This window comes from Heptranchias perlo, chromosome 21, assembly GCF_035084215.1.
Source record: "Heptranchias perlo isolate sHepPer1 chromosome 21, sHepPer1.hap1, whole genome shotgun sequence".
Classification (NCBI taxonomy): Eukaryota; Metazoa; Chordata; class Chondrichthyes; order Hexanchiformes; family Hexanchidae; genus Heptranchias; species Heptranchias perlo.
Genome location: NC_090345.1, coordinates 34,407,988 through 34,428,441, shown reverse-complemented (window position 1 = coordinate 34,428,441; position 20,454 = coordinate 34,407,988). Strand labels below are relative to the sequence as shown.

General features: G+C 42.2%; 1 protein-coding gene across 3 annotated transcripts in view; it reads right to left on the bottom strand.

Moving 5' to 3' along the window:
* btaf1 (BTAF1 RNA polymerase II, B-TFIID transcription factor-associated) overlaps positions 1 to 20,454 on the bottom strand; it is a 117,714-nt gene that overhangs the window by 43,312 nt on the left and 53,948 nt on the right. For all 3 annotated transcript variants that reach the window (XM_068002437.1, XM_068002439.1, XM_068002438.1), the window contains exons 10-18: positions 17,494 to 17,589; positions 16,558 to 16,734; positions 16,272 to 16,412; positions 7,206 to 7,330; positions 6,178 to 6,298; positions 5,941 to 6,045; positions 4,654 to 4,803; positions 2,595 to 2,737; positions 410 to 584 (exon numbers count right to left, since the gene is read on the bottom strand). In XM_068002437.1, coding sequence (XP_067858538.1) covers positions 410 to 584; positions 2,595 to 2,737; positions 4,654 to 4,803; positions 5,941 to 6,045; positions 6,178 to 6,298; positions 7,206 to 7,330; positions 16,272 to 16,412; positions 16,558 to 16,734; positions 17,494 to 17,589 — 1,233 coding nt within the window. The remainder of the gene's footprint in view (positions 1 to 409; positions 585 to 2,594; positions 2,738 to 4,653; positions 4,804 to 5,940; positions 6,046 to 6,177; positions 6,299 to 7,205; positions 7,331 to 16,271; positions 16,413 to 16,557; positions 16,735 to 17,493; positions 17,590 to 20,454) is intronic.

Here is a 20,454-nt window from a genome sequence, read left to right as displayed (position 1 = left end):
CCCTATGTTAAATAAATAAACGCAGTGCTTGATTAAAATACAACAAAGTCGGAGTGAGGGGCTACAGATCAAGACATGAAAACAAGGTTTCAAGATTTAATATAGAAAATGAAGGAGTCCGATGACAGAAAGTCCAGTTATGTTTGACTAAAATACAATTAAGATGAGATGACAAATTCATACTTCAAGTACATACTTCAAGCAAACTTGGAGGTGACATCTGCTTCTTAGAAACAGGCTAAGGGGAGGCACATAGACAGCGTGATTTAAATTTTTACTGTGCCTTATAACAGAAGGCATTTATGAAGTATGGTTAAAATCTAGTCAAGTATTCTGAGCTGCTCAGGCAACAAATTGAGAGATTAAAACAGTGATTAAAAACTATTAATAGTTCAGATAAACTCCATACCTTTCTCAGCGTAGCCCATTCAGAAATAACTAATGCTACAGCAATTCTCTGCAGAGCAGATTTAGAGTTTAAATGGAACAGCAATAGTTGAGCTAGGGACTCAGCTGGTTTCACTTCCTGGCTAATGGAGTTAACACTTGGCTCACACATGGAACAACAGAGGGCTCCTAGCAACCTTTAGAATAAGATGAAGAAAAATTTGTTATGTGTCATAATTAAGTACATGTCCAAACAACAGGAGAATACTTCATATCTGTCCGAATTATCACTTGTGCAAGGGAGCCCTTTCTTCAGAAGGACTTGAACTTTTTTGACGAAAACAACCATCACTTTGATAACTTAATGAAGCTAACAAGTTATTCAAAAGCACCAATTCCTAACATGAGAGCTAAATGGGTGACGAAAAATAAAGGTGTGATGCACAGCCTTGCCAAGTTACAACATATTCTCTAGCAGTTCATCAGCATTTCATTTGCTTTCCTAGCTCAACTCCTATCCTGGTTAAAAATTATAAACAAAACCTTTCCAATCACATCCCATTAACTTGAAAATTTTTGGGAAGGCAGGAAAATAACAATAAAATCGTGAAACTGAGCTAAATTTTGCAAAAGGTTTTTGCTTCTTTTTTTTTGAAAAAAGGGATCACCTGCTCCATCAACCATCTACCTGTATCCCCTGAACAGCAACAATAGGGACAAGACAGAAAAACAAATTTGCAAGACTATGAAATTACCAGCACCACCAAGGCGTAAACTGTTGTTTCTACTAGCAGTGCTCCCATCCCACCATACAACCTTCTGGACTCAACATTGATTTCAATAACTTCAGATCATAACCACTGTTCCCATTTTTTCGGACAGCAGGTCTGGTAATGATTCTGCTGTTGCCATTTACATCTCCTCTAAACCCATCTTTTGTTTCTTTACTTATCCCATTACCACCCGCCTTGCACCATCATCCCATTTATCATTTAATCTCTCCTGCCCTCCTTTTTGTTCTTTCCTCACCCCGCCCTGCATCTTCCCCGGGCCTAGCTCTGTACTTGCTTAAAAACTGTTAAATCTTTAACTTCTTCCAGTTCTGACAAAAGGTCATCGACCTGAAACATTGGGGGGAATTTTAACCCCCAAGAACAGGTGGGTTGGGGGCGGGTGGGCAGTAAAAATGGTTAATTTGTGGAGCAGGACCGCATCCCGGCTCCAGAGACCCACTTCCAGGTTCAATCCAGACGCATTTGGATGAGCGCGCGCGCATGGACGGAAGTCCCGTCCTCGCTTAAAACCGGTGGGTTTATACGTAAAAGGGCAATGTACCTCTTTGTGATTGCTGAGGCACTTAATTTTCTGTGTATTAGAAATGTCAAAACAAATTTAACCTTACCTGTTCAGGTTTCCCATCGCTTCCGATTCACTTCAGGTGAAAGCAGGCAGGAAAGGCCAGATCCATGAGGTGAGTGCCTTTATTCAGTGAGTGCTTGTGGGCCCGGAGGAGCAGGAGTGCTTCATCCAGGCCCAACAAGCTCATCAGGCGTGCTCAGCCCCCTGCAATTGGCCGACCCCCCCCCCACACCCCCCCCCTTACTTCTCCAAGGCCCACCCAATGTCATCCATGCACCCCCCCCACCTCCGATTTCTTCCACGGCCTCTCTATCTCTCCCTCCCCCCCTCTACATTTTGCGGTTCCTTTCACTTCCAACAGGTAGCCAGCCTGTCAATCTAGCTGCCTGGCGCATGGGAAACCCGGAAGCAGCTCGCGACGCACTCATTTGGCTTCCAGGTTCCCCACGCGAAAATCTGCGGACACGCTGGTTCCTGGCTCTGAGCTAAAATCATGCCAATTAATTGTTTCTTTCTCCTCAGATGCTGCCTGACCTGCTGAGTATTTCCGGCATTTTCTGTTTTTATTTCAGATTTCCAGCATTTACAGTATTTTGCTTTTGATTTAGTACGCCCATCAATTATTGAGTTGGGATGGCAGGTTCATTACTGTGCATTGAAACCAAACTAGTCTGCTTTGGGAGTGTTTGCACCCAATTTTCTCTTGCAATTCCCTACCTAATTCACAAGATCTCTGCTGCACTTTATTATGCAGCTGGGAAACAAGACTACTAGAGCAATTGAAACATTACAAGAACCTTAATTAAATAGTTATGACTGATTTTAAAGTCTGAATCAAGTTATCTTACTTGGCTGCCTTTAGGCGGGTTCGAGTTACAACATAATCTCTGGTAGTTTGGTCCTCATTAATGGTGTCTGAACCAGCAATATACTCCTGTCTCACTTCTTTTGTTTGAGCTTGCCCTTGTCGGTGCTTACTGCAAGATTTTTCCTACATCAAAAAGAAAAATGTTTACACAACAGCTGGAAAATAGAAGTTACATGAATTTTCCCACTTGCAAATTTCAACATTTTTGAATGTATTCTTGTATGAGGAAACTAGGCAAAATTAAAAAATCCACTTAGAAGTGCTTCCCATGTTAGTAACAAGTTTTAATTTCTTTACAGGTTGGTTCAATCCAGGGTTCTCTTGATTCAGGAAACTTTCCTTTAGATTGGAAAATTGCATGTCACTCCGCTACTTAAGAAAGGTGAGAGAGGGAAACCAGGGAATTAGGAACCAGTTAGCCTAACGTCTGTTGTCAGGAAATTACTAGAATCTATAATTAAGGATAGAGTGACTGAACACCTTGAAAATTTTCAGCTGATCAGAGATAGCCAGCATACATTTGTAAAGGGTAAGTCATGCCTGACGAACCTGATTGAATTTTTTTGAAGAGTTGACTAAAGTAGCGGACAGGGGAATGTCTTATGAATGTTATTTATATGGACTTCCAGCAGGCATTCGATAAAGTCCCTCATAAGAGACTGTTAGCTAAAGTTGAAACTCATGGAATTGAGGGCAGATTATTGACCTGGTTAGGCAATTGGCTGAGTGGCAGGAGACAGAAAGTAGGGATAATGAGCAGGTACTCAAATTGGCAGTATGTGACTAGTGGTGTCCCACAGGGATCTGTGTTGGGGCCTCAACTATTCACTGTATTTATTAACGAGTTGGATGACGGGTTAGAGAGCCACATATTCAAGTTTGCCGATGACACAAAGATAGGCAGCATTGTCGGCAGATGGAAGCATAAAATTACAGAGAGATATTAATAGATTAAGTGATTGAAATGAATTTGCCACAGCTTTGCCCAATGTAGGTAAGTGTGAGGTCATCTACATTGGACCTAAAAAGGATAGGACTTTCTAAATGGCAAAAAGCTTGAAACAGTGGAGGTCCAAAGAGACTTAGGGGTCTATGTACACACGTCATTAAAATGTCATGGACAGGTACAGAAAATAATCAAAAAGGCTAATGGAATGCTGGCCTTTATATTCTAGAGGACTGGAATACCAGAGGGTAGAAGTTATGCTACAGCTATACAAAGCCCTGGTTGGACCACACCTGGAGTACTGTGTTCAGTTCTGGGCACGACACCTTAGGAAGGATATATTGGCCTTGGAGGGAGTGCAGCGTAGATTTACTAGAATGATACCTGGACTTCAAGGGTTAAATTAGAGGAGAGATTACACAAACTAGGGTTGTAGTCCCTGGAATTTAGAAGATTAAGGGGTGAGTTGATCAAAGTTTTCAAGATATCAAGGGGAACTGATGGGGTAGATAGAGAGAAACTGTTTCTACTGGTTGGGGAGTCTAGGACTACGGGCCACAGCCTAATAATTAGAGCCAGGACTCACAGGCGTGAAATTAGGAAACACTTCTATGTGCAAAGGGTGGTAGAAGTTTGGAACTCTCTTCTACAAACGGCAGTTGATGCTAGCTCAATTGTTAATTTTAAATCTGAGATTGATAGATTTTTGTTAACCAAGGTTAGTAAGGGATATGGGGCTAAGGTGGGTATATGGAGGTAGGTCACAGATCAGCCATGATCTCACTGAATGGCGGAACAAGCTTAAGGGGCTAAATGGCCTACTCCTGTTCCTATGTTATACTTGGGCCGTAAGCATGTGGCACCAGGTCTATTATTTTTTTTTGTAAACTGTCTAAATCAAATTATTATTTAGAAGTGATCAAATTACAGGAATTAAAAATTAAATTCATTGTGGAGTTAGTTCTACAGTTCCCCTTGTCACTAACTTCTAGTGTGAATACAGTTTACTTTTTATTTTTTGGGGGGAGGGGGTCTTTATAATTATAAGAAAAGGAAAGACTGAATGGACCCTTAACTAATACAAAAGAATTACCTTCGATTTAGCTTTAATCTCTAGTAGCATATTTGAATCAATTGGCAAATGAGAAGGCTGCATCATTAAGCACAGCCAAGCTCCCATCCAAGGGCAAGTAGCTGCGACCACGTACTGGATAGGGGCTTTATTCAGTAACTCCAACCACACCTAAATACAAGAGAAAAAAATGCACTAAATTGGTGTATCATCAGATATCCTTTAGCTTTAATGTCAGTCTAGATCAAAAATGGAAATATGTTACAATAATTAAATTGAAAAGCAATGATTCTGTGTACAAGTTATTATATATAAAAAAAACAGAAAGAGGATCAATATTTCATTAAGTTTAACTTAAAGAGGATAACTTTTTTAAAATAGGCAATCAAGGTACATCTCCCTCACCTTCTTTCAAAAAAGTTAAATTAACCAAATTAAGTAAAGTGCTCCTCATTGTTTCAATACTATTTGTCTTCTACGCATGTCAGGATTGTCGTTTCCGCAAAAATTACAACAGTGCCCTTTTAAGGACTTGCTTGCAACAGCCTTGTGATAGCCACATGAACTTTTTCTGTTGCCATTAACATGTAAGTTATGCAACCAGAGATCAAGTCCCAGTTATTTTAATGACACCAGTCCCTTGTGGATGAACAACATCTATACAACTCGATTGAACAGTTTAAGGTTTCTGTTAAAATAGCTGATAAAGGAATTGTATGCCAATCTATTGAGCATTTGTACACTAATATTTGCACAGCATTATTTCAAGCCCAATGTACCTTAACCTCCAACTCAGGAAAATATTCCCTATTGCAACAGGATGACCTTGTTTCCTATTTCCCAAAAAAACCTTGTAGCCTTTCAATGAAATTGCCAATCAAGTGCCAAATTGTGGGCAATTTTACACTTCAGTCGATAGAGGCTCAAAACACAGGTATAAAATTAAAGAATAAGAAAAGGCCACTCAACCCATTCTCTTCCACAGACGTTGAACAATTTGTTCCTTGTGGAGTAGAGTTGCAAGATTCAAGCGTTATCAAAGGCAGAATTACTCTTTAAAGTGATCAGTTGATGATCAAACACTTCTTGGAAACTTGCCAAAGAAATGACCTAAACAATTTTCTATACATTAAGAATAAAGATTCACCAGATTCTACACTTAAAAACAACTGGAGTCATAGAAAATTAATTGAACACAAAAGAGTTTAGTAACAAAAGTACTAAAAACTTGTTAATCTTTTGAAATCATCATCTAATATTTAGCCAATTCTTATGTTAAAATGATTATTAAATTGAAGAACAAGGCACCTTTTGAATAAGTTCCAAAATTTCTTGATTGCTTTCCAAAATACATGATTGATATATATGTCTCAACACGTCTTGTAGAATTGGGGTCAACCACATTACACAGCTCTGAAAAATGAAAACAATTATTGTACAAATGTTCTATACATAAATGATAATAACTATCTGCACACTATGAAAATGTTTTTTTTAAAAAAAACATCAGTTGCACATTCTACATCTCAATATAAAAATACGTACTTGATCTTGTGTAGACAGAAGAGTGAATAAAGTTTCCAAAGCTGCTTTCCGAACAGAAGAAATAGTATGACGTAAAAATGGCCAAACGCGAGGGACCAAAACTGTGAGTGATTGCTGGATACTGGTAATTTAAAAAAGGTGCAGTTTTATGTGAGAGAAAAAAACATATTTTTAAATGTTTTATGCAATATTGTACTTTAAATTAATTAGTAACAATTAAACAATTGCGTGCAATATAGAATGCATTTATCCTGACAATATTTAAGAGACTGTGAAGTTTGTGGCAGAATTTGTACTTTTAGGGCTACACAAGACATTCTCAAAAGCTGTAACAATTAAATGTTTGGTGTCCTAATGTGCTGAGCCATGAGTTGGTGGGATGTAGGCTTGTATTTACAATTCGGCCCATGGTAAGCTCCTGAACTTGGCCACCAGGGGCTCTCCTCATGAAGAATGAAAAAAAAATCTGTTCCAAAAAAATTCTGATACCTCTATCAGAACTCTTAACGTGTGATTAAAAGAGCCCCAGTTTCTCTTCATTCTCTGCTCATAAATAAAGCCTCTCAACTCTGCCATCATCTTTTGCAAATCTCTTCTCCACCCTCTACATACTTGAGTATTTTTTTCACTGAAGGTTGTTAGGACATGGAGTGCCCTACCAGAAACAGTGTTGCGAGCAGAACCCATAATGGCTATTAAAAAGGAAGTGAATAAACATTTGAAAAAGAAAAAAATTAAAACAGTGTGGCTAAAAGGCAACAGAATGGGACCAACTATATAGCTCTTTAAGAGTTGGAACATACACACTGGGCTGACTGGCCTCGTTCTGTGCTGTAAATTTCTATGATCAATGCCAGGATATCACAAAAGAAAAATGGGGAAAGTTAGACGGTAAATAAGGGGGAAAATATAATCACAATTGAAGGTGTTAAGTAAATTTCGGAGAGCATATCTATCGCAAAAATTCCTTTTCACAAGATGTCTCAAGGTTATACCATTAAAGCCATTACGATCACTTAAACAGTTACCTGTATTGTCGGATTTGACGATACGTCAATAGTGACGACAACAGGGTCATGATGCTGTTAGTAGACGCTGTAAGATCATCCAGCTCTAGGAGAGCATTCCATAAAGTATTAACAATAAAAGGCACCTAGAAATAAGAGACTGAAAAAAGTGAGCAAACTACTGGCAAGTATAATACACAATTACTAAGGCTTGGCTGAGTGAAACACATTACAAATTTTACATATTAGGAAACTTAACAGAACTGCACAAAACTACTGTAGGTAGGAGGGTGGCATGCAAGCTGTGTTGCCAAAATTCAGAATATACCTGGATGGAACAAGGAGACAAACAGTGTACTGCCCAAAATAAGATTAAGGCCAATTGAATTCAGTGGTAAAACATGCAACTTGAAAATACTGACCAAGGGAAGTGGAAAAGGTAAATGTGATTATTTAGATCCTGAGAACCATGAAAGCTTGAACAATTGTCTATTAGTACCTCAGTATAGCATTAACTAGAAATTTGAGCCTTTGTCTCTTCCTCTACTTCTCCTTTTCACCCACTCATAAAAAGCAAGTGGTAAGAGAAAAAAAAAGACAAATGAGAGCTGACATGCAGGTCAGCAATCCACTGCAACAATGTTCTCTGAATACAATGGGAGTGTACTTGTTAGAGGAAAAATCTTGACTGAGCAATGTGCTGTCCATCAAATTAAAAGGAATTACATTGGAACTCAATCTGAACCATTGCTATTTCAAAGTTGTACTAAACATGATGAAAATAAATCTGTTAGTGATACCAAGGCCACGATTTTAGTTTGGTGGCGGGAAGTCAGAGGGTGGGTGGATTTGGGCGCGGGGAACCCAGAGGTAAAGTGAGCGCATTTAAATCTGCCATCGTATTTCGACTGCAGTCAATTACCTTTACTTCTGGGTTTCGCATCTCCAAGCTGTGCAGCAGGCCTACTGTGCACCCGAATGACGCAACTTAAAGCCCACTCTTTAAAGAACCAGTCCAAGAATGGATTTTGAAGGAGAAAGGAGAAATGGAGTCCAGGAAAGCAAAGCAAAGCAAAGGCTGACCCTAGATTTAACGGTGCCTCCCTGGATGTATTGCTGGCTGCAGTGAGAGATAGGAGGTAATGTTTCCAATGGATGGCAGGAAGAAACTTGGCTCTGTAACCAAAAATGCTTGGTTGGAGGTGGCATAAGAGATGAGCAGCAGGAGCAGTTGCCTTGGTCTTAGGTTCAGTGCAGGAAGCATTTTAATGACCTAACCAGGTCAGGAAAAGTGAGTACAGTTGCTGATTCACCCACATCCTGTGTTGTTCAACACCCCCCCCCACCTCCCAGCCACTCTGTGTTGGCACGCCTACCCCATCACATAACTCCTCACACCCACTTCAGTGTCAGCAGCAGCAACCATCCTTCACTTTCTATGCACTTCCTCAACTGCCCATTTATTCACCCACTACTACCACCCTTCCCAATCCTGATGCAATGTGATGTGTCTGTCTGATAGTCACCTTCTGATGCATCTCTTTCATGGTCAGCCTCACCCAAAGCAATGCATGCATACAGTGAATAATCAGCTTCAGTCACTCACAGGTCTGTTCTCTCTACCCTTGTAGGAGAAGATAGCGCAAAATGTAAGGGAGAGGAGTAGAACTGGAGGGGGCCCACCACATAGCGGAGGTGACAGATGTGGAGGAGGCAGCCAAGGAAATAAGTTTGACCGTCGCATGCCTATCCATCGGAGATGGAGAGACAGGCAGCCCACAGATGGCTGGTGACAGAACTTTTAACATCTTTCACACACATGATGAATTGATTTTATCAGTGATGTAACTGTGCCAGACCTCGGTATGATCATTGTAAAGATTGTCACTTTTGTGATGAATCATTAATATCGCTTTCTGTTGTCTTCCAGGGCCTTAACGAGGAATCAGCAGAAATGGAAGAAAGCGATTCCTCAGAGGTGCTCATTCCTTCTGAGGGTGCACCGTTACAGGACATACAGCCATGCACCACCGCTGATACTCAGTGGGTCCTGTTGGATAGTTAGTTGGGTTGTCACGTGGTGTTTCACCATTCACAAGTGAGCACAAGCAGACACTGGTGGCAGGGGCAACTGTGGAGAGTCCACATCGGGGGCACACTCCTCTCCAAGCTCAGCTCAGCTGGACATAGATGCTGAACCCTGGGGGCAATCATTGAGAAGGAGGATGATAGAGGTGCAGCAGCAACTTTGCTATTGAGAGTGTGCGTGGCACTTTTTCCATTACCTTGCAGAGAGGATGGAGGAGTCCAACTCCATCGCTAGTGGACTGGTGGCACAGGTAAGTGCGAGAATGTCTGCGATGGAGAGAATGGTAGCCTCCATTGAGCTTCAAGAACGGCTCTCAAATAAGTCCCTGCAGGCCATGACAAAGGCCATGTGGACACTGGATGCCAACACGTCTGCAGCCGTAAACAGTCAGTCAGATACTTTAACCGTGGCCTTGCAATGTGGCACATCTGCTCACCAGCCTGCTGGCCAGCAGAGTGGTGAAAGAGGGATGATGGTGAAAGGGGACATGGAAGTGGGGATACCACTCAAAGCACTCCCACGTCTCGCTTGTTGCCCCCTCCTCAACCAGAACACGCAATACTGCCTCCTCTCCCGATGGCCGCGTCTGCCCCTGCACAGGTGCAAGAGTCTTTGGCAGCGCCCTTACCCGGCTCCAAAACCCAGAGGTTGTAGGCCGAGAGCATCTCAGCAGTCAGGGCAGGGACCTGAACAATCTGCCACTACCTCTCTGCTGAAGCCACAGGAGATGCACCACGTAGAAGCAGTAGAAAGAGAAAGGCGAAGCAACTGTAATTCACCAAGGGTATGCACAAGGGAGTTGGACGAGCTATATTACTAATTTATATATTTTTTTATTATGGCACATTAAATTTAATCATTATCACCACCACTGCCACGTCTTGGCCATTATTGAGTCCCTTTTGTCAATTCACCCTTTCATGTGCTTCATCATGAATACCAAGACATGATGCCACCCATTGGTCGTGTGTGCAATGGGTGTATGCGTGGTTGTAGGACTGTTTTGTGCAAAGGGAGTGGCGGGGGGGGGGGGTGGTGGTGTTGGTGGTGGTGGTTGTTCCAGGCGATAGACGAGGGCATCCCTGGCAACAATGCGCGCGGCTGCTCTGGCGATGGGTTTCCCATCTTCATTTTCCTCCTCCTCTGATGTACTGTGGAATAGATCCATTGTGCCTCCTAGCCTGTTCCTGTCAGTTTGAGGGGCTCCAAAATGTAGGTAAATTTGTCTGAACACAAGAATTCTCAGTCTCAACAAAGAAATCTCAGTGTAAACACAAAGAACTCTCAGCCAAATGTTTGTCTGAGAGAATGAGTGCCCAGCTGCAATACCTCACCTTTTATTGAGATGTGTCAATCACTGGTTTAAACAGCCAAATGAGCTACAGCTGCAACTCGCCTCTGGATCAATGGCGTGTTGCAGAAGCCGCGGGAGACACATTCAAGAGTAGTTAAATCTGTTTCTGTTGCAGAATCCACAAAAAATAAAGTACCTAAAGTGTTTTAACTACCTGAATTGGCCTTTAAATAGTCGGCCCGCCGGCTTTCAGTGGGGACGGGACTTCCGGATTTCTGTTGTGCACGCGGATCCTAAAGGGTCTGGGTTAAACTCGGAAGTGGGCCCACTGGAGTTGGAATGCAGTCCCGCTCCAAAAAGCTGCTACTTTAACCTCCCGCCCACCCCCAACCCACTCGTTCTTGGGGGTTAAAATTACCCCCAACTGTCTTTCAATCAAATATTTTAGCATTCAGTAGGGGTGAATTACTAGACATGTGGAGGGGAGGCAGAGAGGAGAAAAAAAGACAAAATACATGTCAAGAGGAAGGAGCCTACAAGTTCAACTTCAATGCCTCCAAGTGCTCTTCCCAGATAGGGAAAATAGTCCAACTCTTTGTAATTGTGGAATGGGAAAAAAGAGACAGGAAATAGTGAAGGGGATACTAAATCACAAAGATCTGCAGCAGAATACCCCAATTCAAGTATTTTAATCTCATGCAATTTCTTGCAAATTAAGTTTTAACCTATGCCAGCAGATGATCTAGAACACAAGGACACAAGAAATAGAAGCAGGAGTATGCGATACAGCCCCTCAAGCCTGCTCCACCATTCAATAAGATCATGGCTGATTTTCGACCTCAACTCCACTTTCCTGCCTGATTCCCATAACCCTTGATTCCCTTAGAGTCCAAAAATCTATCGATCTCAGTCTTGAATATACTCAACGACTGAGAATCCACAAACCCCTGGGGTAGAGAATTCCAAATATTCACGACCTTCTGAGTGAAGAAATGCCTCCTCATCTCAGTCCTAAATGTTTGACCCCTTATCCTGAGACTACGCCCCCTAGTTCTAGACTCTCCAGCCAGGGGAAACATCCTCTCAGCATCTACCCTGTCAAGCCCTTTTAGAATCTTAATATGTTTCAATGAGGTCACCTCTCATTCTTCTAATCTCCAGAGAGTATAGGCACATTCTATTCAATCTCTCCTCATAGGACAACCCTCTCATCCAAGGAATCAATCTAGTGAACCTTCGTTGCACCACCTCTAAGGCAAGTATATCCTTCCTTGGGTAAGAAGACCAAAACTGCACAGAGTACTCAAGGTGTGGTCTCACCCAAGCTCTGTACAATTGCCACAAGACTTCCTTACTCTTGAAATCCAACCCCCTTGCAATAAAGGCTAACCTACCATTTGCCTTCCTAATTGCTTGCTGTACCTGCATGTTAACTTCCTGTGTTGCGTGTACAAGGACACCCAAATCCCTCAGAACATCAACATTTAATAGTTTCTCACCATTTAAAAAATATTCTATTTTTCTATTCTTCCTACCAAAGTGAATAACCTCACATTTACCCACATTATACTCCATCTGCCACCTTCTTGCCCACTCACTTCACCTGTCGATAACCCTTTGCAGAATCTTTACATCCTCCTCACAGCTTACTTTCCCACCCTAGCTTTGTACCATCAGCAAACCTGGATACATTACACTCAGTCCCTTCATCCAAGTCATTAATATAGATGTAAATTGCTAAGGCCCAAGCACCGATCCCTGCGGCACCCCACTAGTTACAACCTGCCAACCTGAAAATGACCCGTTTATTCCTACTCTCTGTTTTCTGTCCGTTAACCAATCCTCAATCCATGCTAAATACATCACCCCCAACCCCATGGCAATTCAGAGGCCATGACTTTTTATAAAAAATATTTAAGGGTGTTTATGCAATGTAAGCGGAAGTGAGCATTGGCTCAGTGGTCGCATTTCAGCCTCTCAGTCAGAAGGTTATGGGTTCAAGCCCCACCCCACACGGTGAGTGGAGACTAGTGTTCCAGTCAGTCACTGAATGCTGGATACTCGGATCCGATGGGAGTGGAGTGGAGTGGAGTGGAGGCACGCTGCATCCTGCCCCCGCCCCCCCCCCAACATCGTGTCTAGCCGGTGTGCCTCGTAGGGAGTTGTAAGCCAGGCTAAAAACCTGTGCACATAAAAAAAGGTCTTTGTCACGGAAACAATCCTGAGCATAATCTGTTGGATGTAAAAAAGCAGTAGAAGAAATGGGTTGTGTCATATGCCACTAGGCAGGACGAGAAAGAAAATGTTGTTGCCACGTAGGGTTTAACATAAGGGCCACAGATTTACAGTGACTGAATAAGTCAAATTCCATTTTTTATTAAATAGCATTCTGCGAATTTTAACTAGTGGATGAAATTTCACAACTCTTGTCAGGTGTCTTGTGATTGGTTTCTGGAAGTGTTTGTTTCTTTCCGTTCGTGCCTATCTCTTGTCCGACATCCAGTATTGGATGACCAGAAATTTCCTCCAATTAAATATTGGGAAGACCAAAGCCATTGTCTTTGGTCCCCACTCTGTTGCCTAGCCACTGACTCCATCCCTCTCCCTGGCCACTGTCTGAGGCTGAACCAGACCGTTAGCAACCTTGGCGTCCTATTTGACCCTGAGCTGAGCTTCCGACCATATATCCTCTCCATCGCCAAGACCACCTACTTCCACCTCCATAATATCGTCCGTCTCCCCCCCGCCTCAGCTTAGCTGCTGCTGAAACCCTCATCCATGCCTTTGTTACCTCTAGACTCGACTATTCCAATGCTGTCCTGGACAGTCTACCACCTTACGCCCGCTGTAAACTTAAGCTCATCCAAAACTCTGCTGCCAGTATCCTAACTCGCAATAAGTCCTGTTCATCCATCACTCCTGTGCTGACTGACCTACATTGGCTTCCGGTCCGGCAACGCCTCGATTTTAAAATTCGCATCCTTGTTTTCAAGGAACATAAAAGTGGACTATAAAAGCTTCTACAAGTATATAAAAAGAAAAAGATTAGTGAAGACAAATGTAGGTCCCTTACAGTCAGAAACGGGAGAATTTATAACGGGGAACAAGGAAATGGCAGAGCAATTAAGCAAATACTTTGGTTCTGTCTTCATGGAAGAGGACACAAATAACTTCCCAGAAATGCTAGGGAACCAAGGGACTAGTGAGAAGGAGGAATAAAAGGAAATTAGTATTAGTAAAAAGAAGTGCTGGAGAAATTAATGGGACTGAAAGCCGATAAATCCCCAAGGCTTGATAATCTGCATCCCAGAGTACTAAAAGAGGTAGTCATGGAAATAGTGGATGTATTAGCTACCACCTTCCAAAATTCTATAGATTACGGAACAGTTCCTACAGATTGGAGGGTGGGAAACGTAACCCCACTATTTAAAAAAGGAGGGAGGAAGAAAACAGGGAACTACAGACCGGTTAGCCTAACATCAGCAGTAGGGAAAATGCTAGAGTCTATTATAAAGGATGTGATAACGGGACACTTAGAAAATATCAATGGGATTAGACAAGTCAACATGGATTTATGAAAGGGAAATCATGTTTGACAAGCCTACTGGTGTTTTTTGAGGATGTAACTGGTAGAATAGATAAGGAAGTTTATTTGGATTTTCAGAAGGCCTTTGATAAAGTCCCATATAAGAGGTTAGTGTGCAAAACTAAAGCACATAGGATTGGTGGTAACATACTGGATTGAAAATTGGTTAACAGACAGGAAACAGAGAGTAGGAATAAATGGGTCTTTTTTGGGGTGGCAGGCAGTGACTCGTGGGGTACCGCAGGGATCAGTGCTTGGGCCCCAGCTATTCACAATATATATCAATGATTTGGATGAGGGAACCAAATGTAATATTTCCAAATTTGCTGACGACACAAAACTAAGTGGGATCGTGAGTTGTGAGGAGGATGCAAAGAGGCTTCAAGGTGATTTAGACAAGTTGAGTGAGTGGGCAAATACATGGCCGATGCCGTATAATGTGGATAAATGTGAAGTTATCCACTTCGGAAGGAAAAACAGAAAGGCAGAGTATTATTTAAATGGTGATAGATTGGGGAATGTTAATGGACAAAGGGACCTGGGTGTCTTTGTACACCAATGACTGAAAGCAAACATGCAGATGCAGCAAGCAGTTAGGAAGGCAAATGGTATGTTGGCCTTCATTGCAAGAGGATTTGAGTATAGGAGCAAGGATGTCTTACTGCAGTTATACAGGGCCTTGGTGAGACCACACCTGGAGTATTGTGGGCAGTTTTGGTCTCTTTACCTAAGAAAGTCTATACTTGCCATAGAGAGAGTGCAGCAAAGGTTCACCAGACTGATTCCTGGGATGGCAGGACTGTCGTATGAGGAGAGATTGGGTAGACTTGACCTATATTCGCTTGAGTTTAGAAGAATGAGAGAGGATCTCATTGATACGTATAAAATTCTGACAGGGCTGGATAGACTGGATGCAGGGAGGATGTTTTCCCTGGCTGGGGGGTCCAGAACGAGGGGTCACAGTCTCAGGATACGAGGTAGGACATTTGGGACTGAGATGAGGAGAAATTTCTTCACTCAAAGGGTGGTGAACCTGTGGAATTCTCTACCACAGAAGGTTGTGGAGGCCACGTCGCTGAATATATTTAAGAAGGAGCTACATAGATTTCAAGACACAAAAGGCATCAAGGGGTATGGGGAGAGAGCGGGAATATGGTATTGAGATAAGAGGATCAGCCATGATTATATTGAATGGCGGAGCAGGCTCGAAGGGCCGAATGGCCTACTCCTGCTTCTATTTACTATGTTTCAAATCTCTCCACGGCCTCGCCCCTATCTCTGTTACCTCCTCCAGCCCTACAACCCTCCGAGATTGCTGCGCTCCTCCAATTCTGACCTCTTGTGCATCCCCGATTTTTACCGTTCCACCACTGGCAGCCATGCCTTCAGCTGCCTAGGCCCTAAGCTCTGAAATTCCCTCCCCAACCTCTCCGTCTCTCTCTCTCTTCCTTTAAGATACTTCTTAAAATCCCACCTGTCCTAATATTTCCTTACGTAGCTTGGTGTCAAATTTTGTTTGATAACATTCCTGTGAAGCACCTTGGGATGTATAACTACATTAAAAGTGCTATATAAATGCAAGTAGTTGTTGTCATCTCTGTGTATCCGTGTGTGTGTGTGTGTGTGTGTGTGTGTGTGTCCCTCTCTTTGTCTGCCTGTATCTCTCTTGCAATCTCTGTCTCTCAGGTATTAGAAATTAGAATTAGAATACATTTTGTATTCATCAATGAAATAGAGGTGATAACCAGGAGAGAATCAAGTGATTATTAGAGGCTATGTTTGCTTTCAAAATTGAACTCTTAAAAATCTCAAATCAGAGTGGTACTTGAATGGCCTCAACTCTTATTTGAAGTGCCCATAGGGTCAGTTTTCTAGGTCCTCACAATTAAAAGCTTGTATGTGAAGAATGGACACTTTGTCAAGGTACTGAAGACTGGTAGCTCCTGCGAAACTGTAGTTCAACACAAGATGTTGCTGATGTCATTTTACAATCTTAAAAGAAAACTTAAAATTTTCAGAAATCACTCAGCTTCAGTTTTCTTTTAAGAACTAAGGCAACTCTCTTGGCCTGTTTCTACCTTATGAATATGCACTTCACACATCAGATTCTGAACTAACCTCAGATGCTTGAAGATGTACAAGATTTTCCACTACTGGTACAAGTGCAGCTGCCGCTACCGCTCGGACGTCATCATCCAAGTCCTGTAGGCCATCAATTATAGTAGGAAGGACTTTTGGTAACAATGTATCAATCAAGTCCTACAATAAAGCACAAATAATTTACTTGGATCACTTCACATCAACTGAAATTTGTACAAATTGAAGGCATAGATAATATATTTAAAACTAATTTCCAAATTACTGCAACTAGTTTTGTAGAAGCCAGAAAAACATTGCAACTTACTTGCCGAACTGCCAAAGCATATTTTATTCCTAGAAGTCCTCCATGTCTCACTTCCCATTGTTCCTGTGCCAGCAATTTTAATAGGACATCCACTGTTCCATGCACCCCCCTCTCATTCATGTACTTCAACACAACTCCAAGAGTTTGAGCACAAGTTTCCCGTACAGGTGCCACAACCTTTAAGACAAAAAACTCAATTTTCTACACATTTTATGGACATTTCTCTTTTGCCACCCCACCCTCTTAAGCTCATACATCTGAATTATCCATCACTAATGCAGACAGTGAGATGGTCGAGCCCAAGGACATGTCCATGGAGGAGATCAATGCTACTGCTCAGACAATCTGCCAGATGATGTGCTTGAGCAGCAAGGGAATGGATCCCTCCCTGGACAATTTCCTTTTCTTCTTCCAAATATAGAAATTCAATCTCTAAGTAAAGCCCAAGTGAAACGCACAACAGATTTGAACTCTGGTCTCCTAGTCTCGAGTCCACTGTAGCTATAGGACTGCCTTTCTTGCTCTGAATATACAAATCACACTAGAAGCATGAAGAGGATTTTTAATGCTCAGTCACAAAGTTAAAATTATTTAAAAATGAATCGGAATTTGTTTGTAAATTTAAAACGTTCCAGTAATCAAGTTTAATTTAAAGTGAACACTTTTACATAGTATATAATTTTGGACAAAAAGCTTTCTGCGTGGCATTTACAATATTTCACAAGAACTCTGAACTAAGTATAGCGTACAGTAGTTATCTACATTGGACAATGATTTTCACCTCTAAGAGATAACCAATAAAAAACTGCTTCAACAACTACTTTAAAAAAAAACAGATTTAGCAGTGCTCAAGCCTTTCAGAAATTCACGTGTAAAATAGCTACGGGCATTCTGAGTATTCCCCTCCCTCCCCACCTAAAATTAAAGAGTACATACTTCATCAGATACAAAATCGCCAAATCTGTCCAGTGCAAACACGCAAAGTAGACGAATAGCCAAGTCCTCTAACCATTCCTGGTGCTGTTGTTCAATCTGAAAAATACAAAGTTAAAACCTACTATACCACTTCATAGATAAGTTAGAGCACAGATGACCAAAAGTGTCTTCCTGGGCCAAACAGGGGTGCACCATAGAGCCTTGGGCATGGACGTGCATATATAAAGCTAAAATAGACATTTTATTAATTTGCATAGATCTCAAGTTGTTAATACTAAAAGTTATTTGGTGTTCTAATTAGGATTTATCCAGCAATGCTTTAAATAAACAGCCTTTCCAAACCTCGGGCTCACAAAATTCAAACAGAACAAATTGGCAAATAACAAAAAAGAGCACAAATAGGGTTGAGCTGTCTGGGCTTCGAGGGATGGATGTGGACCTATGGCAGCGGTTGGACATTCCTGAACATGGCAACTAATAAAAAGTCACCTTATTGCGGCAACAATCACTTTTATTTCTATAATGAATTAAATAATTAAAGAATGCAATCCCTCAGATAATGAAGCAGTCTGTGCCCGCATGCAGCAAGACCTGGAGAACATCCAGGATTGGGTTGATAAGTAGCAAGTAACATTTGTGCCAGACAAATGCCAGGCAATGACCATCTCCAACAAGAGAGAATCTAACCAACTCCCCATGACATTCAACGGCATTACCATCACCGAATCCCCCACCATCAATATCCTAAGGGTCACCATTGACCAGAAACTTAACTGGACCAGTCACATAAATACTGTGGCTACAAGAGCAGGTCAGAGGCTGGGTATTCTGTGGCGAGTGACTCACCTCCTGATTCCCCAAAGCCTTTCCACCATCTTCAAGGCACAAGTCAGGAGTGTGATGGAATGCTCTCCACTTGCCTGGATGAGTGCAGCTCCAACAACACTTAAGAAGCTCGACACCATCCAGGACAAAGCAGCCCGCTTGATTGGCACCCCATCCATCACCCTAAACATTCACTCCCTCCACCACCGGTGCACTGTGGCTGCAGTGTGTGCCATCCACAGGATGCACTGCAGCAACTCGCCAAGGCTTCTTTGACAGCACCTCCCAAACCCACGACCTCTACCACCTAGAAGGACAAGGGCAGCAGGTACATGGGAACAACACCACCTGCACGTTCCCCTCCAAGTCACACACCATCCCGACTTGGAAATATATCGCCGTTCCTTCATCGTGGCTGGGTCAAAATCCTGGAACTCCCCACCTAACAGCACTGTGGGAGAACCTTCACCACACGGACTGCAGCGGTTCAAGGCGGCGGCTCACCACCAGGCAATTAGCGACGGGCAATAAATGCTGGCCTCGCCAGCGACGCCCACATCCCATGAACAAATAAAAAAAAGTACTTCACGTATCATGTGGGTTTCATTTAATTAAATCATGTAAAGAAATAGGGAGGGAGTTCCCACGAGTAGTCAAGAAGGCTGAAGGTTCTGCTATCAGGGAAGGAGCAGATGAGAGGAGATGCAAAGGAGTCCAGAGTCAGAGGACCAGACCCAGGGGCAAGGGTGGAGTAAGACTGGAGGAAGTTGCAGGAGGTGGAGCGGGGTAATGCCATGGAGGGATTGTTAGACAAGGATATTAAATTCAAAACTATTGGGGGACAAAGCAACTGTAAGTTAGCATGGATGGGGGTAATGGGCAAGTTGGGCTTAGTGAGGAACAGGATTCCGATGGCAGAGTTTTAGACAATTTGGATTTTATGGAGGGTGGAGGTCGGGAAGCCAGCAAGAATGGTTTTAGAGAAATTGTGTCGTAAGATGAAAAAGGCATGGATGTGGATTTTAATCAGCAGTCGGGGTAAGGCAAGGGCAGAGGCAAGCAATCTGATAGCAGCGATGAAGCTTAAGAATAGAGATGTGCTAATAACAGACTTTACTGACAGGTAATGATGCCTCCAATCCTCCAAAGTTCTGTACAGTCCATGACGTTCTGAAGTTGAAAAGTTCAGTTAATTGAATGCTAGCTAATCTGAGTTTTGCATGATCCATTTACCCAGTAATCTGACTGAAATTTCTCTCTACCTACAATCTCAAATCTCTGCTACATCTATTTTAAACCATTCTTTAGGGGCTTTCATTGCTTAAAGCTGCAAATGATAAGCTTTGTTTATTGATTTTGATACCCTGTGTATCTACAGGTCATGTAGGATTCATTTGATTAAAGAATTAGGGAGGGAGTTCCCACAAGTAGAGTCAAAAAGGCTGAAGGCTCTGCTATCAGAGGTGGAGCAGATGAGGGGAGATGGCCAGAAATCTATACTGTTCACAGGACTTCACCACCAAGGGGAAGGCAGATGCAGTTTCTCGGTCTTAGCTAGAATCACCCTGAGAGAACTAACTACATACTAATTTTAGTCTGAGGTTAATAGAATACTTACTAGCTTGCAGAAAGGGCATAAACCTACATATGTTGCTGAAATACATATGCTTTATTTTCCTGCACCTCATGGCAGGATGACCAAGAAGCTGTACTGATTCGTTTGTTGAGATGTACAGGAGCTCAAATATCTCACCATCTTGCATAAACTAGTATTTATGTGCAAACATCAAAAAAGTGAAAATATTTTAAAATTCTTAGGATGAAAATATTTGACTCATGATTCTTAAATAAAAACTGTATTCTTAAGTGACAGATATACTGCCACTCTTGTATTGATGCACAGCGGTTTACACTGATCAAACACAAAAGCTGCAACATAACTGTAGAGCCAAGTCCCACTCCAGAACGCAGTGATGAGAATTCCCTTCCCCATTCAGAGTCAACATCTCATACCACTTCAGCTGGACACAGCATACAGTGCAATTACAACATGGTGTGAAGCCACATTTAAAAAGTGCTGAGGTAGTCAGACTTCCTGGAAATTGTATAACCTTACGGCAAAAGTTTTATTTCATG